Genomic DNA, 21,475 nt, shown 5'->3' with positions numbered 1-21,475 from the left:
ATATTATGAAGTTGTATGCAAACCATTAAAATCACACTTTCCGTCACAAACAATTGCTACATCACACCTAAGTTGTTGCTACAGCTACTACATAAGAATACATTACTGCTTAGATGCAACTCAAACATACAAAGAATCACCTCACTGTACAGAGACATTACCATACTGCCACGGGTTAAACTCAATTGACTGCACATCGGCCTCTTCAACACAGTCTGAGCTATCAACAACAGCTCGGTGCTCACTGTATTTCCCATTATATTGATATACTTCCAACTCTCCCCAGGGTGTTGTTGTAACTTCCTCAGTAAGGTCAAACCATCTAGGTACGAACTTGTGGTTATTGGCTTCTCTCTGTCTCTTCTCGTCTCTCTGCCTTTCTTCCAGACTGGAATTCATCAAAAAAATCACAAGTCAATAACTATTTGTACAAAAAAGGAGACCTGGGTCTGATAGAGAGAAGGGTAGCTCCCTACTCGTCTTTCTTTTCAATAACAGTATCTGTGTAAGATAATAGTTTTACACAACTAGAACTAGAACGGAAACAAGAAGCTTGTAGCTTTGAATGAAGAAATTGTTCAAACGGCTTCAGCAAGTAGGCAAAAGCCATAAAATTACCTGCTCTTTTCTGCTCCAGCTTTAGCTAGATCACCCTTTTCCAGTGCAAATCGATCTGGCCGTAGACGGGAATCAGATGCTAGTAATTTCTTTGGTGCAGTGTCAAAGCTGTTTATTTTGTGTGCAAAATATGTATACTGAAATTTATCATTTGCAGGTGTCTCTGCTACTCTCCAGACCTAAAAGAGACAAAAGAGCCAAAGAGGATAAGCCTTTTTCAAGTAGAACTACTCTCCACTAATAATAAATTAATAATCATAATAACAATACTAATAATAACAAAAACCAACAACTATAGTAACAGTAATAATTCTTACACCAAAAAAAAAAAAAAACAGCAATATAACACTAAGTTTGGAAGGATGCTTACATAAAATGAACCATAACCGCATTAATTAGAGGGTGTGCACCACAAATTAGATAAGTAATATAGGACTCCAATCACCATAAAAATAAAGAAAAGCTGAGAAATAAATTTTACCTCTTTCAGTTCAGTGCCTGAAAGTGGTTCCCCTTCCAAATCACATGGTTGATAACTCATTGACTCATTCCACTTGCCAGTCATCAATATCTTAGGTTCCTCTTCCGCATTATATACATACCCATCAACTTCATACCGACCAGCACTGCAACCAGAGACAATGTTGTAAGAACACAAAAGCCATACATATAGTGCAGCTATACCAAAAAGTCAAGAGACATAAAAAGCAGTTTGATTTTAGCTTCAAGAAAATTAAGATCTTGAGACAACAGATGGAGGAAAAGATAAGACATACCCAAACCAACCACAAGCATTAAAACAGAGAACAACTTTGTCTCCAGTAGTCAAGTTCGTCAAAATCATCTCTCCAGGAGAGTCAACCCAGGTTCTTCCAAAAATAAGATTGTTGACTTTTGTGGGAGGTGGCACCAAATCTAACACAACACCATCTCTCTTAAGAGTCACTCGCGTCCTATAGAGGAAGAAAAGTATTAAACAAATTGCATCTAAATAATAGAAAAAATGAAAGACATCTTTGAGAATAAGATTGAGCAGCAAGGCTATGTTTCAAAAAAGTACTTAACACAAACTATGTATTAAGGAAAAATAGACCAGAAAAATACATTTCAGGAGCATAAGTGTAAAGTAAGCACATAAACTCACCTTCCAACCGGATACACATCAACTGAATTGCCCAAGAATTTGGTCTTTAACTTGGAAGTTATATCATAAGTAAAATGCTCATTTTCGGCATGCCCAGCACTCATTGGAGGATGGTGGCCCACCTGAAGAAAAAATCAGAAATTTGTTTTATGCTAAAAAGAAGCACTACGCAATTATTCTAGAGTACACCAATTACAAGAAAATTGAGTTCAAAAGAAGCATAATGCAAGTATTTTAGAGTACAGCAATTACAAGAAAATTGAGTTCAAAAGAAGCATAATGCAAGTATTCTAGAGTACAGCAATTACAAGAAAATTGAGTTCCCTCTTCTTGGAGAACAAGAAAAGGTGCATGTCACAATCCAAGAAAAATAACAGTGCAAAAGAAACAAAATGCTTTTTTAACAGAAAAAAAAATATATACTGAATGTAAAATCAACATCTTGGAAAAGGCACTAATCCAGGCTTTACCTGCTCTGAAATGAATGTCATCCCACCATGATTAACCATTTCATAAGTTTCACCAAGGATGGGATTGAAAGGCTTCCAGGTGCGCTGATAAGCAAAATAAACAGATATGGCCCATGTTGCTGCATCAAAGGTTTAAATTACAGACCTCATCATACACACGAACATATCATGGAGAGGAGAGTAGATGAAAACACTTACAGGCATACACAAGCCGCATGTAGGGATCCTCACATTTGTCTGCCAGATCTAACAAGTGGGAATACTCCATCAACTGTGTCACAAGAATCAGTATGCACAACATTCTTTTTAAAAAAAAAATAGATCCACAACATTCAATATGTGAATCAAGTCAGTCAATGAAAAACCAGAAAAAGGCACAAAGACAAACCTCAGCCATCTTCTGAATCATGGTCATTGGCTCAAAAATGATGACGGGAAGGATCACCATAGATGTAATGTCTGCCCCAATATATTTCTGCATCATCTTCCAATAATTATCTCGTTCCTGCAAAATAACAGATTTTTTTTAACATAGATAACACACCTACACCCCCCCCTTATCCCTAGTGAGACTTAAATCCAATACCTCACACTAGAAACCCCTTTGTGGCCATTGTGCATAAGAACAGAAATTGAACCAAAGAACATGGGAAATATGAAAGAGAATACCTAAATGTGCTTGGAAATAAATAAAAAAAAACATAAAGAAAATGGAAAAAGGAGCAAAATGTATATCAAGTCTTACTCAAAGATGGACAAAAATGAATATGCAGAAGTATGAGCATTTATACACATGCAAGAATATAAGTGTTTTATGAGTGACAATTTTGCACAGGAAAAGATATTATGAAAGCCCTTATCAATAAGAAAGAGCTTTTCCTACAAGAAAGCATAAAGAGAAGCTTTGGGCGCCAACTTAGCATGGAGAATATAAAAAATGACCTATTCCATAAGAAATGTTTCAGCTGCTTGATGGACAGATTTTTAAGTAAGACAGTGTACAGGGAAACCTACTTCAAGGAGAAGAAGGCCTTGTTCATGCATAATCCTCTATAGTTTCCACATTGGGGTCTTCACCTTCTTAAATCTGGCATTTTTTATATCTAAAATGCAAGGAAAAGATTAAAGAAAAGCAATGTACATATTACTGTTTCACATTCCTGATTTTCTTTAAACAATCGGGCATTTCATTTTCTGAGTTTAATTGTCAAGTTTAGGTAAAGAAAAATTAAATATGATGCCAAATAATGCAAGTGATAATTCCCACTAAAATTTTGAACTGCTCACTACCCATAGATATTTCTTGTTGATAAAGAACCCATAGATATTTCTTGTTAATGTTGTATTATGGATACTAACATTTAGAGAAAACTAACCATGAACAAGTTCCAGACAGACCAACATCACAAATAAACATGAAGTTATCTGTAAAGTTGGGTCCAAGGCCCATCCCAAAATGACTAGCCAACTTAAGAAACCTTTTTCCCAACTAATAAACTCAAGATCTTTGTACTCACTAATCCATGTGAGACTATTCCTTAACACTCTTCCTCACGTGTAAGCCCTCTTTTTGTGGCTCTACAAGTGGATAGTTTAGGTGTAGGCCCTCTTTTTGTGGCTCTACAAGTGGATAGTTTAGGTGTAAGCCCTCTTTTGTGGCTCTACAAATGGATAATTTACGTGTAGGCCCACATATGAGTACCCGCTTTGATACCATGTAAAGTTGGGTCCAAGAGTCATCCCAAAAATGACTAGCCAACTTAAGAAACCTCTTTCCCAACTAATAAACTCAAGATCTTTGTACTCACTAATCCATGTGGGACTATTTCTTAACAATATCAAATTGGCATTAATCTGCAACAGATGGTGCAAAATTTTATGATTCCCAACCAATTCTATCATGTGAAACGAACAGCTATGGCATAACTGAATGCAGCTAAAAGCACAAAACTAGTTAATTTTTGGGAAGGAAAATATGCAATATCACATGCAGAGAATGTGCACATAGAAAGACACTCCAAGGGAAAATAACATGCTCCAAGGGAATAACTTTTACTTTTTTTGTTTTTACAAAACAACAATAAGAGCACTTGGAATAGACAGCAAATAAAATAATTGAGACACAGTATCAACTATAGAATCAAAGTAGCACCTCCTGCTTCCATCTTCCTCTCTGGGCTTCCTCCTCTGCATCCTCTGTGCTTCCTTCTGGATTAATAACCTCTAGTCCTTCATATCCCAGTAGTCTGAAAGTAAGAGAACATGCAACATGATAGCTCAGACAACAGAGCTTATCAAACAACATTGTAAAACATATGGTGAGATATCCATTAAATAGGCAACAATCTTGAAGCTGCTTCATTTTCAGACACCAAAAATTGATATAAATCAAACTACATACTAACTAGAAGCAAAATATTGAAAGCAAGCTCGAGATGCAAACAATTTCGTAGAAGAAAATTTTTACAGAAGAATATTATAATGACAATAAAGTAATGAACATTCACAAGAAGATTAAAAGAAACAATGAACTAATATGGCAAATCCACAAAAAAGATTCAAGAACATAAGTAAAATGACCAATAAGATAACACCAACATTGAGTGTCTTCTCCTCCGTGGAGACATTGGGATACATTCAACAAAATTTTAGATATTACCTCGATTGTTTCTTGTTGTTGGACCCACATTCCGAGGTCCACAAATTCAGCGGCAGATGTACTTGCTAGGGAGGGAGCTACCCTACAATCTCTGGTTGTAAGGGAAATGCTCCCTCAAACTTTGTAATTTTCTTCTATTTTATTAATACATCCTTTTCAAAAACCAAAAAAAAAGATAACACCAACATACAAAAAGATACCATTCATGACCATACACCAAAAGAGGACAATAACTTCAGGCTTTACATCAATATGAATTATAAACTTCATCGACAAATCCAACACAACAAAAAAACACCCTTCTAATCTCCAGGGGCAGGGCAAATTTTTCAGAAAAAAGATGCACTAATGTCACATACACAATTCTGAGACTACCATACACCAATGCACAAAGTCTAATCAAGCATAGGTTAAGTAATCCAAACATATAACAGTTTCCTATTCTAGAAAAGCTGTATATCCGAGCTCTCGTTTCATTGTTAAGAGAGGAGTATGTTGGAATCAACCATGCTTAGCACTAACAGTGACCCAAACCTCCCCCCAGTAAACAGGAAACCTTAAAATAAAAGAAAGAAATAAAAAAAAAATAACCAGGGTAGTGAGCACCCAAATCAAGAAAAAAACGAATGCATCAACACTACGTACACATACACAGAGAGATTCAAAAGACAAAATCCAAATCCAGTTTTCGTACCCGTTAACAGATTTATGCATCGCACTGCCGAAATTCGTCAAGCTGGAAGACAGCAAGGTGAAAAAGCCACCTTGTTTTTTATCCTTCTCTGCCATGTCCTCTTATTCAATCCCTCCTGTAAAATCAACAAAATTCAAGAAAAGATCCAAACTATCTGCAGTTCTGGACTTCATGAACAGTCCAAAACAAAATTAGTTTCCAAGAGATATATGTCAACCCAGCATAATCAAGAGTGGACCCTACAGAGAAAACAAAAGGGGAAGGGAGAGAAGTAAAAAGATGATTTGGAGAACAGCAAGGTTGGATTATGGAAGTTCGGTGTTTCTAGCATTTCAAGCCAAGGTCGGGGATTTTTCTTTTAGATCAGAACTAGAGAGAACCCAGTGCTTCACACAGGAAGAAAAAAAAATTGATACATAAAATAGTAAGATATAAATTAAATATACATACAATACTAAAAAACTTACAAATGAATGAAAACTTGTAGTATCATTAATAGACTTTTATAAATCTTTACTTACAACATATAAAAATAAGATTAATAATAATTTTTTAATTAAAAATAATTTAAATATAAGTTTATGGAAGTACATTTAAGATAATTATATGATCCCATGGAAGTTTTTTATGGGCTAGCTAATCATTTAAAACTATAAAATTGGGAATAAATTTAAATGAAGAATTGAATCAGAGAACTTAATTAAAGCAATTAATATTTCTCGTAAAGAGAAAATACAAAAATATGGTAAAACTTATGAAAATTGAATTTAGAAGGAAAATGAATAAAAATTAATATAGACAAAAATGGTATATAAAAGTAAAATTTTAACTAAAAAACAAAAACGGAGTCTACCTTAAATAACTAACTCAGAAAAAAATAAAAAATAAAAATATTAATGTATATATATATATATAAGAATGTAATAAAAAATAGAAATATGAAGTTCAATATAACAGAAAGTAGAAAAAAATAATACTAACTTGGAAATTTCCTAAAAAAGATAAAAAAAATACAAAAGAATTAAGAAAAAAATTAAGATAAGGTTTAATATTAATATAAATATTATCAAACAAAAATATAGATAAAAAAAACTATGGTGAAAAAATGGTAAAACGAAAATCTGGTATATAAAAAGTTAAAAATATTATTATAAGAAAATTATAAACACGAAAAGAAAATAAAAAGGTAAATTTTATTAAAATAAATTTAACTGAAATAAAATCGAAAGTAGAAGTAAAAAATATAATTAAAACTTAAAATAAAATAAAATAATAAATAAAATGAAAGGGGAAATAGTTATTTTGAAACACATAACATATAAAACTGGAAAATAACACAAAGAAAAAGTAGAGAATAAAAATAAAAATAGAAAAGTGATGAGGTATGTATCTGATCAAGGCTGCAATATAGTGGTCCTTAAACAGATAAAAAAAAATCTGGCTGCAAAGATATGGGCCTTACAAAGGAAGGGAAAGAATAAGTGGACAGTTACTAGGATAAACTGCTCGCATCCAAGAGACATAGGTTAGGACCCTAACAATGGAATGTAAATAACAATGGAATGTAAATACTTTCGAAACAAAACGCATAATAAAATCTGTAAGAAAAAATTATGTGTAAGTTTTCTATGCAATTGCAATTAACTGGAAAGCAAAGATGTAAATCTATAAAATACAAATTGCCAATTAAACAAATTTTCTTAGTGAACACAGCAAAATGATAGGATACAATGTTTATAAAAGTAAAACTTAGGGTTAAAGCTAATGTGCTTCCCGTGGAATCAGTAAAATACTAGTATGGAGAAAACAGCCATTACCTAATGTTTCTAAAATCAAGAAATCCACACAGTTCAGCAGCACCTAGTATACAAATACCAGCATCAAATCCCAACAAAATTTTACCCTTTTTTAGACAGTAAAACTCGGGGGGAAAAACTACTCCGCTTTCTGTTGGGCTAGTAAGTTAACATCAAGTGATACAAATTCTCATCTTCCCAACAAAGGAGACTAAAAATGTTAAATAAGCTGCCACATAAAGATCATTCACATAATTATCAGGACCGTCTAATTTTTAGAAATTGCTAGGATATGAAACAGGAATCTTCATCAGTTACAAAGTAAAAAAATCAGTTAAAAGAGAGCAGAAACAAAAAAGAAATAGCATTCATCTGTTAAGAAACCGATGTTAGGAGTTGATCTAATCAACAAGACCTTCAATCCAGACAACAGTAACACATTCCATACTAATAACAGAGAAGAAAAAGGGTCTGATTAATAATAATCCAGTACCGACTAAAAGAAAACCAGTATACTCACCTCGTGAAAAGAGTATCCAATCTCACGTTTCTTGAAGTCCCGACAGAACACCTGAAGATTTCCTTCGCACACTTCGATGTGACAATCTCCTCACTATCTATTGAGAAAGATATAAAACAGAAAAAATTTAAAACCTGAACAGAAATTGAAACAGAACATACCTTGTAGAAAAAATTAATAACTCAAATTATTTAAGCAAAAAGATACCGAAACAGAATAATCTAAAAAATTGAAACAGAAATCACAACAACACTTATATTAGAACACATAAGCAATGTTTGGAATGTGGAATATGAGATAAATAAAGAAGAAAAAGAGGAGCATTTCTAGCTTTTGAAATCCTTTATTCCAATACTTAGTATGTCTAGGGAAAACCTTTATAAACCTAAGATAGAAGCATGAATGTCAAAGTCACCTTTTCAGAGTCGCTATGTTTAAGGCAAACCTTGACAAAAGATGCTGGAGAGATGAAACTATAGTCTATACGGTTCTAGAATCCAATTATAAAATCCAAAGAGAAATGTTCAAAGTAAAGAGATCAACTACTGCACCAGTGATAGAAAAAAGGATTTGAATTTGCTTAAATTGTATTTTAGTCGCTGTTATACATAAGCTAGAGAGCCTGAGTATTTAGTACCCAGAAAATGGCACCCAGAAGAAACTTGGTGAGCCTCCATGGAGTTGACTAAAAGATCAGCACCACCTCTCCACCACAGTTACATAAGAAGAAAGCACTCATGCAAAAGTTATTAGAGTTTTGGAGCGCAGATGCATGTCTTCCATGTACAGTTACACAGTGATTAAGATTTCCAGTTAAATTTTTTTAGAAGCTGGACAAAAGTAACTATCAGATACTACCAAATTCTCCTCATACTTCAGTGCTGCCATGCTTGCATCCTTACTCTACTTCAAATATATGTCTACTGCCACCAGCCAGAAAAGCTACACAAGACCCAGGAAAAACTATCTCCCTCTAAATAAGGTTCATTATTTGAAACTCAGAACAGGGGGGCAAAAGGACTAAACGAGGAAAAATTTAAACAACCAAACAAAGATCTTCACAAAGTGATGGGATAATTCAAAACAAAGAATCAAAGCTAAATGCAGCGGATTACAAAATAAATAAGGGTCAAGTTTGTCACAGAAAACTAGAAAGCTAAACTGCCTCAGAATCTCACCCAATCCTCTTCTTCTTTCTGATTCAAAGACTCGATCGTAAAGTACTACCTTTCACCAACCAAACGAACAGTCAAAGCAATGACTGTTCATAACAACAGGGAGTACAAATGCAGCAAGCGGAGACATAGAAACACTATACGAAGGAGGACACAATAGACATAATCACAAGCAGGCGTGAATCAGAAACAGATGAAAACGGGAAGCTGCTTCCGAGTCACCTGAAAGGATTGTAACAGAGAGACGGAGGCGACTGCCTGTCTGTGCGGTTCAGACTTTTCTGTTTTATTATAACGTTTATTATAAAATTCCAAGTAGATCGAGCAGCGTTTTCTTGACTGTTGTACTCACATCTCAGTTAAAGCCACTAAATGGAAATATTTTAACGAATCTAAAACTAGAAGCCTCTGTGATGAGAGAGCCCTTCGAAGAGCTACTATGATAAGAGAACCCAAGCATAACAATCCACAAGAAACCAAATCAAGGCAAATCAAAGAAAATCAAAGGGAGGGTAAAATATAGCTTAAAAAGGAGACTTACCGAAGAGATCAAAAGAGAGGGACTAGGACGAAGGAAGAAGGGAAAGATTGTCACTAGAAGATACGGGTTCACTGGTGCGATTGTCGCAGTGAAACGGCTGAGGAATAGAAAGATCAAAGGAAAGAAAGGAGATCTGCCGCAGGGAAGGGGAAAATTCACCGGAAGATGGGGAGAAATGTCGCGCAGAAAGGGAAGAAAGTTTTCGTTGAAAAACTCGGAGAAATGTGAAGCAGGATGAGAGGGGAATGGCCGAATTGGGCATCAAGCGTAAGACCAAATTAGAGCTGTCAACGGGTTGAAATCCCAACCCGCTAAGAAAGACCCGAACTCAGACCTGTTTCTTAACAGGGATATGTTTGGACCGGGATCGAGTTGAATCAACTTAAATTTTTTATTATTAAATAGGCAATTTAAATAGATTAAATATGACCTGTCATTTTACTATTTATTAATTTCGAAGAATAAATTCAAGAAAAATTTAGACCTCTACAGAAGCAATCGTTTGGACCAACGTTCGATCTATTAGAAAACCGACTGAAGAACACTGAAAATTATACATGCCACATTGGTCAAAAGATGGAGCTTTCTCTGTTTGAAGGATCTGAAACCACATGGGCGGATATTGAGATGAGCTGGGCTGATCATTCTCTACTTACAAGGAATGAACACATTGTCATTACAAAAAAACAATCTGAGAACATCCTTAATGCAGTGAAAGAAAAACTCATCATGTACACAAACCCATTTTATTGAGCAGCAAAAACCGAGACGGAAACAAAGAACACATTGTCATTACAAAAGGCTTCTAACTTTCTCCTTATCAAGGATATAATATTACATACATGGAAAAATAACCCTAGAATTAATGGTGGTCGTGCTTCTTTCTCTCAAACAGACCATCTGGACCTGGAAAACATAGACAAGAGGCAGTCCAAGTTAACAATGATCAGTCAATTTTAGATATCTCTTTTGCAATCTGAATTTTTTGTTCAAGAGATCAGGACCAGAAGCGTGACGATAATCACAATTTTTTTTTATTATTTTAGAATCTATCAATGACTTTGCAATGATCAACAGTGTGAATTAGAGTGTTATCTGCTTCCTTGAAAGGAACATCCTATGCTTGATCATTTAAATAGTCAGTGGTCATGATTTATGATAACACCATGTCAACTCATTTCACTCCAACTTTCCTGTATGGAGTGAAACCACACCTTCTTGTCAGTACATTATTTCATCTATTTCAGCATTGGCTTCTAAGCAGGGACACAGCAAATTCCCTACCTCTAGAAGCAAATATCAACTGTACACTCTGCGCATACTATCTTCTTCTTTTTTTCTGAGTAAACACTCTGCACATACTAAACACTTGCTTTCCTCAATTCCCTAAAGAAAGTCAAATTTCTAAGATACTTTTCCTGCAAACAGGCAAGGCCTTGGATGAAGCGATCAAAAAGAAATCGCAGGTTTCCTAGTAGGATACAGAAACTCATGTTATACATTGTTAGTTCAAACGTATTGGAAGGGCTGGCCATGATACTCTTTGACCCATGATGTAACTTCTCACAAGTTTCTAGGAGTCATTAGATAGTTTGATCATCAACAGCGCCCATATGTACTGGACAGAATTTATAGTCTAACTGCGATTTAGAGAAAAAGAGTCATTTGAATATTTGTGAAGAATTTACTTCTTTTTTGAAAATGAATAGAATTATTTTAATTATGTGAAAAAACATGAATCCTATCATGTCTTCTTAACAAGATGGAAAAAAGACAGTTTTTTTATTGACATATAATAGATGAAAAAGCATTCATTATACAACATAGACAAATCCGGACAATTTGATGATACTATCCAGGAGCATGTCAGTCAAAATTTTCCATCAGAAAGCAGATAAAGCAACCTCAAGAGACAATTCACCAAACAGCAGAAGGTATGCATTTTATTTAATTTCCTATGGTGAAATGCCTTCCATCAATATGAACCAGCTCAAAGAAAAAGTGTATGCAATGGCAGTAGGTTGCCATCAAATACTCTTCATATCAACAAGGGCTTTAACACATGCACTTTGCAGCTGTTTTCTTTTTTTTTAGAAGATGAAATTTTATTTTAAAAGCCCAAGGATAAAGGAAACAAAATTTAGGAGGGGGATCCCCTTACGATGCGGGATTTAAAGGACACCCCTTGTTTAGCAAAAGAGTCAGCTAAAGAGTTGGTAGATCTTGGAACATACAACCAATTATAAAAGAAATCAAAATTAGTTTGCAGGAAGTCCAAAATCAGTATATGAATATTCCAGGGAAAATGGATCACCATGTACACCACCCACTCAAAGGAGCATTGGAATGATCTATTAGAGGTGGTATTTGGCTTTCTGAAGAAAGTTTTAAGTGTCATGATTAATTTCAGAAACCACATGCCTGACATATTCCATGCTCTTATCACTAACAAGAAAACCAATTACCTCAAGATGGAAATATCTTCTCCGATCTCAAGGATGAGCTTTGAACCCATCCCTTCTCAAAAGAATCACGGATTGAATTAGTATTTTGATCATAATGAGATACAAACCCAATCCATTTATATCTATATGTGTATATATATCGTACCAAATGCAGGATCCAGGATCACGATAACAGAACTTGAAATAGAGGAATAGAGAGTGGCTAAAGAAGGAATTAGCAACCATGAAATAGGCATATGCAGGAAAGGTTTACAGCAGAATGATACAAGTAAACCACTAGACCACCTAAGTGTTTTGGAGCAAACTGTTTGGCAGTGGAGAATCATACAAGTGGATGTCTGCCAATCTAGGAAAGACAGGCTCAGAAATAAATATAATAAAGAACAACCAGGAGTAATACCACTAGTCTAGAAAATAATGGAGAGTCATTTGAGATAGTTTGGGCATGTCCAGTATAAAGTACTGCCAAAAAATGCGATGGTTTTTGTCAATGTCAGTTGCAGACCAAACAAGAAACAAAAAGAAAGTCCAAAAAAACAAAAAAAAAAAAAAAAAAAAAAGGATAGAAGTGGTAAAAAAGAAAGTACTAAAAAAAGTACTTGAAGAAAACCAACCCAGTTCTCAGAAAGTGAGGTATATCTTTTCTCCATATTACCATACAACTTTGATACAGGATGACCTATCCCAGGATTAATATCATAGGAGGCTGCATATTAATTGGAAGAGTAATTCAATTCATCTCAAAGACAGCTCATATCATAAAAAGGTACAAGAATATATATTTAAGATACCAACTTTTTCTTTTGAAATTTGTGAAACCATCGTATTAAAGAAATGCAAAAGGCAAATTACACAATAAACTTTCTGTTATTGTTGTTTTCTGAAAGGTATTTGTTGTTGTCTCCTTCTAATGACATGAACATAACAGACAAAAAACAGCAGTAAACTACAAGAATTAGAAACTTTTTAGTAATCCATCATAAGTTTCTAACAAAGCATGAAATTTGGAAACAGTGAACCTTAGGTTCGATGGTCACCAAAGGGGACCCGCTTGGGAGGAGGCTAGTGTCACAAAGGGTATATATTTTTTCAGTTCTAATTTTTCCAGAAGCAGATGGGGAGTGGTTAGTTTTAGGCACTTGGTTCATGAGGTCAAGTCTCATCAGGGTATAGGGTGTAATGTGTTTCTTACCAACATTTGGAAGAGAAATAATAAATAACTAGCTGTATAAGAAGATAAAATTAAAGTTTCATAAGTAACAGAATGTGCAGAAACGTACCCCAAGGAAACTCCTTGTTTCGAATATGCAGGTATGGATAAGGCTGAAAAAATAAAAGTGAACCATTAGATAACTGAATACAAGAGATTTGAAAAAAATTTATACAATTGTTTTGGGGAAAATGGGAAAGACATTTATACAAGGGTATGAAGGATTTTAAACACAAAATTGACAGAAGATACACCTCAAATCTTGGAACCTTTACCCACCATGATATTGGGATGCCACGATCAGTTGTAGAAGGAAGAAATAACTTACAGGTGGGTCAGGGAAGTGGGGATGGCCCTTTGACAGATTGTATATAGCCAAACTGACGGATGTCACAATGCCCAAAATAGTTATTTTTTCCCATTTTGCCGTCTCATCTAACAAAAACCATAATTCTTTCAATTCTAAGAAAGAGTGAAGAATACAGAACCGAGTAACGAAAATGAAAAAATATGGAAAAAACAAAAGATTAATTCACTTGAGAAAGAAATAAACGACTTCGTGCATAGAAGATAGAATATGAAGACCATAGTCTAATCATCATTTATAATTTCAAGTAGCAAAACAATCAAGGTAGCCCAACAAGACTATACTTCTTATCTTAAATTTGTTGGTAATCGCATATAATTGGTGCGATTCAACATTATTACAAAACCTCCCAAAAAATTTTAACGGAATGAAGGAATTCTCAACATCAAATCCATGCGCCTCTTCAAACCAAGGAGGCGGAAACCTTAATCGCTGTTATCTTGCAACCTGTACAATACTAGACTATTTTCAGAGGGAGACAACACAAATGTTAACAAAATTAGAAGAAAAAAAATTCAGTTTTATCAACGAACCATCATATCCTAAAAGAAAAAAAGACCACTGCCAAACCTAAATCCTGCTTCAAGGATCACGAGATAACTAACTACATCAGAAGTGATTTGACCTCACAATCACGACAGTAAGTTGGGGAGGTTAACAAACAGCCTTTTTCTTACATTCATCGTGAGCTGACGCAGAAAAATTCCTCTTTGGCGGCGCAACACAGCGTCCACTTCTTCGAAGGGCCAACTGAAGACAAGATTTCGACATTGCCATTGCCATTTTTACGATCCCTCGTACTCCTGAAAACTCTTTTTTCTCTCCAAATCCTGGCTGGCTGCGGCCGATATATGGGGGTTTAGTGAATAGCGAATCTTGAAAAATGAATTACTTATGTCGGCAATGGAAATCCTGTTGCGACTGGAGGTTAATGCCTACTGAAAGCGATAGCGATTGAGAATTACTTGTGTGGTATATGGAAAGTAATTTTTCAAATTGATGAAAGTAAATTGATGGATCATGAGCTACAAAAATAATTTCAAATTACCTACATCGGATCGGTTGATTCGAAGTCCCTGCTTTGGGTCATATACCCTTAAAAATAGGAGATAATGATAAATTATGTTCACTGTATCAAGTTTCCAGTTTGAACCACCGAATTAAGGCAACCCGACGGTGCAACATAAAATGGAGCCTACCTCTTCTCAGGTCAGGTTTTACAGGAATCCAACTTGACCCAAGCCGCGAGACATTGTCACGATAGAACCAAAAGATTTTCCATAATTATCCTTCCAAATAAAATTATCCTAATTATTCTAGCTAGACGGATTTTGGGATCCCCCCCGAGCATCCTCAACTGTAAACCTTGACATCTGCGAGATGACATACACAAGCGGGTGACTACAGAATTCGACGCCTCTGAGAATCTCGGCAGAAGCAGTCGATGGCGAGTTGGTTTTGCTTCCTTAATAAGTACATCAATTTCCTGACACCATGTTTTTCTTTTTTCTATCAGAAGCTTGTGCAGATTTGTAAGTTGTCACATACAGTGTTGAACAGATTGCTGTGCTACTGGAAATAGCATGAATAACCCACTAATGAGCAAGCGATTTAAGACTGGAGTTACATTCTTTCTTGGCATTGCACGACAAGTGTTAAAGAGACTTCCCTTAACAAAACTATGGTTTTTTGCCAAAGCAACTAAAAATCATCATTCCACCATGGAGAGCCATTTCATCTTAAAAGACCTCCCTCACCTAAATAAAACTATAACAACAAATATCTATATTTGCCAACTTGCCTAAAAAACAAAACGAGTATATAAAAAGTACAGAGGATACCACAACAGCAACCTTTGTTTGGGAAGATTTCATTCAGCAGCAACATTTTCAGTGCTCCTTTCCGTGCCTGTTTCTGGTAAAGTCCCCAGATCTGTTAGAGTCTCTTTCACTTCTTGGGTCACTACTGATGAGTTTGTATCAGTGGTTTCAACTGAATTCTCATCAAGAATTGAAGATATAGGATTCTTATCTTCTGATTCACCTCTTGCATCAGTTGAATTTTCATTTGGCCTATTGCCAGTTCCGGTGAGAGTGTTTGTATTCTCAACCTGACCTTCATCTTCTCCTTCTGTCTGTCCCAATGAAACAGATTGCCGATTTGGGTCCTCTAGATCTGTTGTAGTTTCTGTCCCCAAAGTCGTATTTTGATGCTGGTCAGGCCATACAGTCGTGGTTTCATTCCCAAGATTCTCCAGTAAAACTTGTCCAGTAGATTCAGTTGGTGAATGAGAAAGGGTACTGTTCCCTTGGCTCAGTAATTTGGCTTCTCCACCCTTTTCTTCATTCTCCAGGGTTGAATTAGATAAAGTCACATTGTCTACCTCATTCTCCAGGGTTGAATTAGATAAAGTCACATTATCTACCTCATTCTCCAATGTTGGGTTAGTTAGAGTTCCATTTCCCATGACAGACAAACCAACGTCACCAACCTTTTCTTTAGTATCAGTTCCATTTTCTGTGGGTTTGTCAACTATCTCCATTATTGAGCTGGTATTACTTCCATTCTGATCAAAGGAGGAATCTACTGTTGCAGTGACTTTACTGACAGAGTCAACAGAATCCCTTTCAGGATTATCAGGTTTCTCAATCACCTCCATTATGGAGCTAGTATTGCTCCCGTTTTGATCAAAGGAGGAACCTAATGTCGCATTGATCTTACTGTCAACCTCGCCAGAATCTTTTTCAGGATTATCTCTTTGTTCATCTTTTTCAGGATTATCTCTTGGTTCATCTTTTTCAGGATTATCTCTTTGTTCATCTTCTGAGGTCCCCAGATCCACGTTTTCACCTTCAAGGGTCACACTTTCTTTAACCACCGCACTGGAAGCATCATCTCCATTATACTGTGCCTCACGTGCCTCATGAGAGTTCTCTTTTCTCTCTTCATTATCTTCATTCTCAGAAATTTCTTTATTCTCTTCACCTTCTTCATTTTCTCTATTCTCTTCCTCTTCTTCATTCTCTTGCTTCTCGGAGTTTTCTTCCTCTTCTATCCCTTCTTTCACTTTGATCTCTTCCTCATCCTTTTCTTCATCTACAAAATCCTCTTGTCGCTCAGATCCTCCATTGGATTTTTCTTGATCATGTTCGTCGATCTCATCATCTCCCCCTCCTCTTCCCTCATCCTCTCTTCCTTCATCCTCAGCCTCCTCATGTTTGTTTTCATCCTCTTCTTCATTCTCTACTTCCACATGGTGTTTCTCTATCTCAGAAGAAGATACTTCCCCCCTTTCATTAAGATCTTTTCTCCCAAATTTCAAGATTTCCTGCCTATGCTGTAAGTTCTCCGAATTTTTTGCATTATTCTCATCAAATGCTTTCTTTTTGTCATGGGAATGCTTTACTTGATAAAGCAGCCAGAAACAAACAGCAAGCAGCAAGCATATTTGCACAGCATGTTTAACCTTTAGGCCCTTGCTTCTCTGGTTTCTACTGGAGGCTTGCCTAAACATTGTTATCTTATACAAGGGGAAAAAAAAGTTCCCAGTCACCTGTTTTTTGGAGGTGATGAAGAACCAAATCAGAAACCTTAAAGCTTCACCATGTACTGTGCAAGAAAAAACAGTGATCAGTAACTCAAATTCAGCCCCTCACTAAAATAGCAAATCAAGTGGCATAGTCATTTGATAGACAATAACTAAACCAAGAGCCAGTTTATTTTGGGGGTTCCACTACCGTTCATAACATCTCAAATCTGTCTGAGAGGAAAAAAAAGTGATGTATGGCAGCAAAATCAGAAGCAAGTGATTCATCTGGTAAAGAAATGAGAGTAAAGCAACTGAGCAGAAGCAGACGTGATATAGAATATACAAAGAAAAAACAGAAGCATTGGCCGTCCTGAATGTGCAGATCAGCATACAAGTTCAAAAACTTAGAACAGACAATTTCAGGACCTTGCCAGATGAAACTCGTTTTATTAGCCAAAAAATACCAAAAAAGTCAATCGGGAGTTAAGATCACTATTCTCTAAATCAAATACAAAATAATAACAGTCAATACAAATGAAACACCGTACAAAGCCTAAAGCAAACAGGGCCACCCTGATACACCAGCAGAAAACATATATTCGGTAAAAAACCTAATACAAATGTAAAATAACAGAACTCTTTTCGCCTCCGCCGTGCGGGAACTGATTCTCACTCATGGCCTCAAAATCCCAAAATCGGATCCCCAAAGCTTCTAAACCTCCTGGCAAAATGTCTATAAAAAAAAAGCAAATACCGCAAAATTTTGAAATTTCAGATCGAACACGCTCTTCAAATACCTAAATCCAAAAAACCCAAATTCTAAATAAAATGAGAAAAAACCCACACCTCTTCAACTCATCCCAAAGGAAGTCAATCAACCCAAAAAGAAGAAGAGCACTCATGACAAATACCTCAACTTCAACAGATCTATTCGTTAAGTCATTTCTCTTATCAAGTGAGCAGCAAATAAACAAACCCAGATACGAATCAAGCCCAAATCTGATCTCTTAACGGCACATTCAACCCCAGGAAGTAAGGAATTGGTACCTTGGAAAACTGAGCAGCAGAGTAGAAAACGGGCTTACTCGGTCTGCTTCTTCCTCTTCAGTCAAACCTCCAGAGTTTGAGTAGGTAAGCTTCCATTAGGCAGTGGGCTTCCTTTAAATCGGATCTGAAGAAGAATAATATTTTTTACGAAAGTGGGCTGAGAGGACGAAGAGGACGGAGAGGACGGAGAGGACAGTGTGAGAAGCCTGCCTTCAACTCTGAAGTGTGATCAACCCTTTTTCTCTTTTTAGTTACGATTTTCCTTTCCTCTTCTTTCGTTATTTTTTCTTTTTCTTTTCTGTGTCCAATTAAGTCCAAAATAGGTACAGATAATCCCCAAAATTGTCTCCTCCTTATATTGTGGGCCCACTCCATTTACGCTGCCTCTATAAGCGACACGTTGGACGTGATTCATGCGGGCCCGGGTTTGATCTTCATCTTAATTGGACATTGATCATCACGTGGGAAATGGAGAAGTGCTTAGTTTAATATGATATGAAAATGATATGAGATTTGGGTGATTTTCAATTAAGACTAATCAAACCTAATTGGACATTGTCAATGTAGAGTATCGTTTATGGTCCCACATGATGTTGCTTGATGTTTAAGACCATTTTGCAACAAAATGAGTCATGATGTGCCACTACTAAGTTGTGACACATTTTAGTCAAAGAATGTGTGGAAAAGGAAATATAGTGTCATAGTGCATACATTGTTTGATTTGAGAAATTTTGCCATCAAAATTCTATAAGTAAAGGCAAGTCATAAAATTTTATGCAAATACTTTTAGTAAAGAATCAAAATATTGCACCCTAGTCCTAATGGGGCCTTCAAAGTGAGGAACAACTCGATTCAATACCAATTTAATTGATATGATACATAAGGTCCTTTTGAAAGCTAAGATATTGATTTGAAATAAAGTCCCTTGTAAAACAACTCAATGGAGGAGTAGATCTAAAATTTGTATAAACTAAGTGTCATCATGTAAAAGATGAAGTAACATATAAAAGTGATCAAGGATCTTGAGACTACATTTGATATAAAAAAATGTCTTGTCTCATGTAAGTATCCACAAAAAAATATCAAAATAGCCTAAGGCTGTTACAATGTGGGACCCACCATGGTGAACTAGTGGGACCCACCATGAGGACGTGGGATGCCAAGAAGAGTCCTCACCCAAGCTAGCACGAGTTAAGAAGATAAAAAGCATAAGCTGAAATGAGGTACAAGACTTGAATATCAAGTGGGACCTACAAAGATACCACGAGCTGGAATCTTATCAATATGAGCTGGAAGATCATGACCCACAAGGATAAGGCCGCGAGCTGGCCTCCTCCCTTATGTCCACATTCTTGAAGAAGAGTTATAGTTCAATTTATATTAGAACTCTATTAGGTTGTGCTATCCTTTCATTTATCTTAGAGTTATAATGTAATTGTATAAGGACTCTATCATTTCTTTTACTATAAATAGAGATGTTGTAATTCGGAAATAATCAAGTTCTATAATTCTCTCTTGAGTAAATTTTTCTCTCTTTGCTTGGTGCACACCTTGTTCCTCTTCTTTCTTCTCTCTACCCGAGAATCTTCTTCTCTTTTTCTCCTTTCTCTCTCTCTTTCCTTGCTCAAAATATTAGAAAAGGGATCCTAAATTCAACAAAAGCAATTGAAGAAGTTAGCTCTATGGAGTCACCATTCTATGGAGCTGAACTAGTCACTGGTGTACTTTGATCTATGGCAGCAATTTGAACTCCCTTAGCCTATCTAGAGAGCTCCCCATCCTCATGTCAAGTTGGGTTGGACTTACTATTTTTTTAGCTGTATTCTTTCATTGGTTCATTGTTTGTTGTTCGTTTTCCATCTTGCATCAACTCGACTTCATGATCCTCATTTTCTATGACTAGGATGTTGAAATGACTATAAATGGCATCTACCTTTCTACTTTACTCATTCTCTTGTCCAATGTCTTGTCCATCATATGAAAAATCACAAATCACAACAAAATTTTCAAAAGTAGTCAATGTGTTACCTTCAAAAGTTTAAGCTGGTTGAAACTTCCTAGAAATTGCGTTTGTGTAGAAAGAATTGAATTGAAGTGAGATTACACTGTTTCATTCGCTCAGGCAAAAACGGGGAAAAGTTGATTCCTACCTATTTTGCAAATCATCAACTTTCCACGCACGATGTATGTTACTTCTTCCCCCCTCTGTCGTAGAGCCTCTTGGCCTCCCGACTTCTCTTCTCTCTCGACCTCCCTCTCTTCTCCCTCTCGGCGTACCGTCGAAGCGTCACCTCTGTCGCCGTTGCCCGTTGGCCCACTGCTAAGGAAGACGAAGACGATGTTTAATTTTTCCTAAGTGAGGAAAAATTAAATCATCGTCATAATTGGTTTAATTATCCAATTAATTAAACCATTAGTTTTTCATTTTTTGTTAATATATTATTAATTAATAATATGTAAAATATATATTATGTTATTGATAAATTAATATATTTATTTATTTATTATGTATTTTTTATTTTGTATTAAAATAGTGAGTTTTAATGTTAAACAATATCTTATGTAATTACAAAATAATTTATTTATTTATTATATTCACTTATGTTATTTTTAACTTTTTTATTTATTTTAAATAATTTATTCTAGTCACACGTAATTAGCATATTAATTTATAATAAACTTTAATCATTAAGTAATATAATATAATTTTTCATTAATTAAGAAATTAATATATTCTAATACTACACGTTAAATCACTTATAAGTGTAGTAACCACGTTTATTTTGGTTAATTATATGTTTAGGTATATGTTCTATTTAAGTATATTATAAAAGGTTACTCATTCTCTTCTTTATATCATATTTTTCATTTAGGGGCACTAACACTGGAATTTGCTTTCCAGCCACTTGAACTCGTCTACACTAATACCCAAACATCAGTTGAAGTTGAATCAATTCATTTCACTTTAATTCAATTGAATTAAAATAGTGGTTATTATCTACAACAACCAATTGAGGAGAGGTAAACTTTTATGGGTGGACACACTTGGGAGTAGAATAAAATCACTAAGCTAATGCCTCTCACAAGATGATAAAATCCTATTCCCCCCATTCAACTTGTTGTAGAACTCTTTAGTATCATCTTAGTACAGATTTGAGGCACCAACAACACCCCAACCCTCTGGCCTCTACCACGAGTTGGCCCAGTCTGTGTCCTCGATCGTTGATGGCGACTCCGATG

General features: G+C 35.5%; 3 protein-coding genes across 9 annotated transcripts; all 3 read right to left on the bottom strand.

The window, feature by feature from the left end:
- Nucleotides 1–3: 3 nt before the first annotated feature.
- On the bottom strand, nucleotides 4–9,863 carry LOC137951833 (oxysterol-binding protein-related protein 3A-like). 3 transcript variants are annotated; one of them, XM_068798770.1, is made up of 12 exons: nucleotides 9,618–9,863; nucleotides 7,902–7,998; nucleotides 5,586–5,700; nucleotides 4,385–4,478; nucleotides 2,621–2,737; nucleotides 2,431–2,503; nucleotides 2,233–2,351; nucleotides 1,763–1,884; nucleotides 1,395–1,571; nucleotides 1,100–1,244; nucleotides 619–797; nucleotides 4–388 (listed from the first exon to the last, which is right to left on the bottom strand). In XM_068798770.1, the coding sequence occupies exons 3-12, from the start codon at nucleotides 5,678–5,680 to the stop codon at nucleotides 142–144; spliced, it is 1,368 nt and encodes a 455-aa protein (XP_068654871.1). In that variant the 5' UTR covers nucleotides 5,681–5,700; nucleotides 7,902–7,998; nucleotides 9,618–9,863; the 3' UTR covers nucleotides 4–141. The 3 variants fall into 3 exon arrangements, with proteins under 3 accessions (XP_068654871.1, XP_068654872.1, XP_068654873.1); XM_068798771.1 differs by having other exon boundaries at nucleotides 7,902–7,994; XM_068798772.1 differs by lacking the exon at nucleotides 9,618–9,863 and adding an exon at nucleotides 9,080–9,098.
- A 486-nt stretch (nucleotides 9,864–10,349) lies between these two features.
- On the bottom strand, nucleotides 10,350–14,597 carry LOC137952100 (cytochrome c oxidase subunit 6a, mitochondrial-like). Of its 2 annotated transcripts, none has more exons than XM_068799168.1 (4): nucleotides 14,337–14,597; nucleotides 13,572–13,727; nucleotides 13,363–13,405; nucleotides 10,350–10,523 (listed from the first exon to the last, which is right to left on the bottom strand). In XM_068799168.1, exons 1-4 carry the CDS (start codon nucleotides 14,440–14,442, stop codon nucleotides 10,505–10,507), a joined length of 324 nt encoding a protein of 107 aa, XP_068655269.1. In that variant the 5' UTR covers nucleotides 14,443–14,597; the 3' UTR covers nucleotides 10,350–10,504. The 2 variants fall into 2 exon arrangements, with proteins under 2 accessions (XP_068655269.1, XP_068655270.1); XM_068799169.1 differs by having other exon boundaries at nucleotides 13,621–13,727; nucleotides 14,337–14,591.
- Nucleotides 14,598–15,220: 623 nt separating this feature from the next.
- Nucleotides 15,221–18,463, bottom strand: LOC137951917 (uncharacterized). Of its 4 annotated transcripts, none has more exons than XM_068798904.1 (2): nucleotides 18,236–18,461; nucleotides 15,221–17,212 (listed from the first exon to the last, which is right to left on the bottom strand). In XM_068798904.1, exon 2 carries the CDS (start codon nucleotides 17,171–17,173, stop codon nucleotides 15,530–15,532), a length of 1,644 nt encoding a protein of 547 aa, XP_068655005.1. In that variant the 5' UTR covers nucleotides 17,174–17,212; nucleotides 18,236–18,461; the 3' UTR covers nucleotides 15,221–15,529. The 4 variants fall into 4 exon arrangements, 3 of the variants coding, with proteins under 3 accessions (XP_068655005.1, XP_068655003.1, XP_068655004.1); XM_068798902.1 differs by having other exon boundaries at nucleotides 15,221–17,268; nucleotides 18,236–18,460; XM_068798903.1 differs by having other exon boundaries at nucleotides 15,221–17,268; nucleotides 18,274–18,460.
- Between the last annotated feature and the right edge of the window lie 3,012 nt (nucleotides 18,464–21,475).

Source organism: Aristolochia californica, unplaced genomic scaffold, assembly GCF_029961685.1.
Source record: "Aristolochia californica isolate CCGP_79_NKW_82.1479 unplaced genomic scaffold, dmAriCali1.0.hap1 SCAF_15, whole genome shotgun sequence".
NCBI classification, from domain to species: Eukaryota; Viridiplantae; Streptophyta; class Magnoliopsida; order Piperales; family Aristolochiaceae; genus Aristolochia; species Aristolochia californica.
Note: the sequence above shows the minus strand (reverse complement) of the source record. Positions and strands in the feature narration are given on the sequence as shown.

Excerpts from the sequence above, each read along its gene's own strand:
- LOC137951833 (XM_068798770.1), bottom strand. The coding sequence starts at position 5,680 with ATGGCAGAGAAGGATAAAAAACAAGGTGGCTTTTTCACCTTGCTGTCT. Across the intron at positions 2,504-2,620 it reads TGATTCAGAAGATGGCTGAG|TTGATGGAGTATTCCCACTT; the intron begins GTTTGTCTTTGT and ends CTTGTGACACAG. Across the intron at positions 1,572-1,762 it reads GATGTGTATCCGGTTGGAAG|GACGCGAGTGACTCTTAAGA; the intron begins GTGAGTTTATGT and ends CTTCCTCTATAG.
- LOC137951917 (XM_068798904.1), bottom strand. The coding sequence starts at position 17,173 with ATGTTTAGGCAAGCCTCCAGTAGAAACCAGAGAAGCAAGGGCCTAAAG.
- LOC137952100 (XM_068799168.1), bottom strand. The coding sequence starts at position 14,442 with ATGGCAATGGCAATGTCGAAATCTTGTCTTCAGTTGGCCCTTCGAAGA. Across the intron at positions 13,728-14,336 it reads TGCGTCAGCTCACGATGAAT|ATGAGACGGCAAAATGGGAA; the intron begins GTAAGAAAAAGG and ends GGTTTTTGTTAG. Across the intron at positions 13,406-13,571 it reads CGTGGCATCCCAATATCATG|CCTTATCCATACCTGCATAT; the intron begins GTGGGTAAAGGT and ends TTATTTTTTCAG.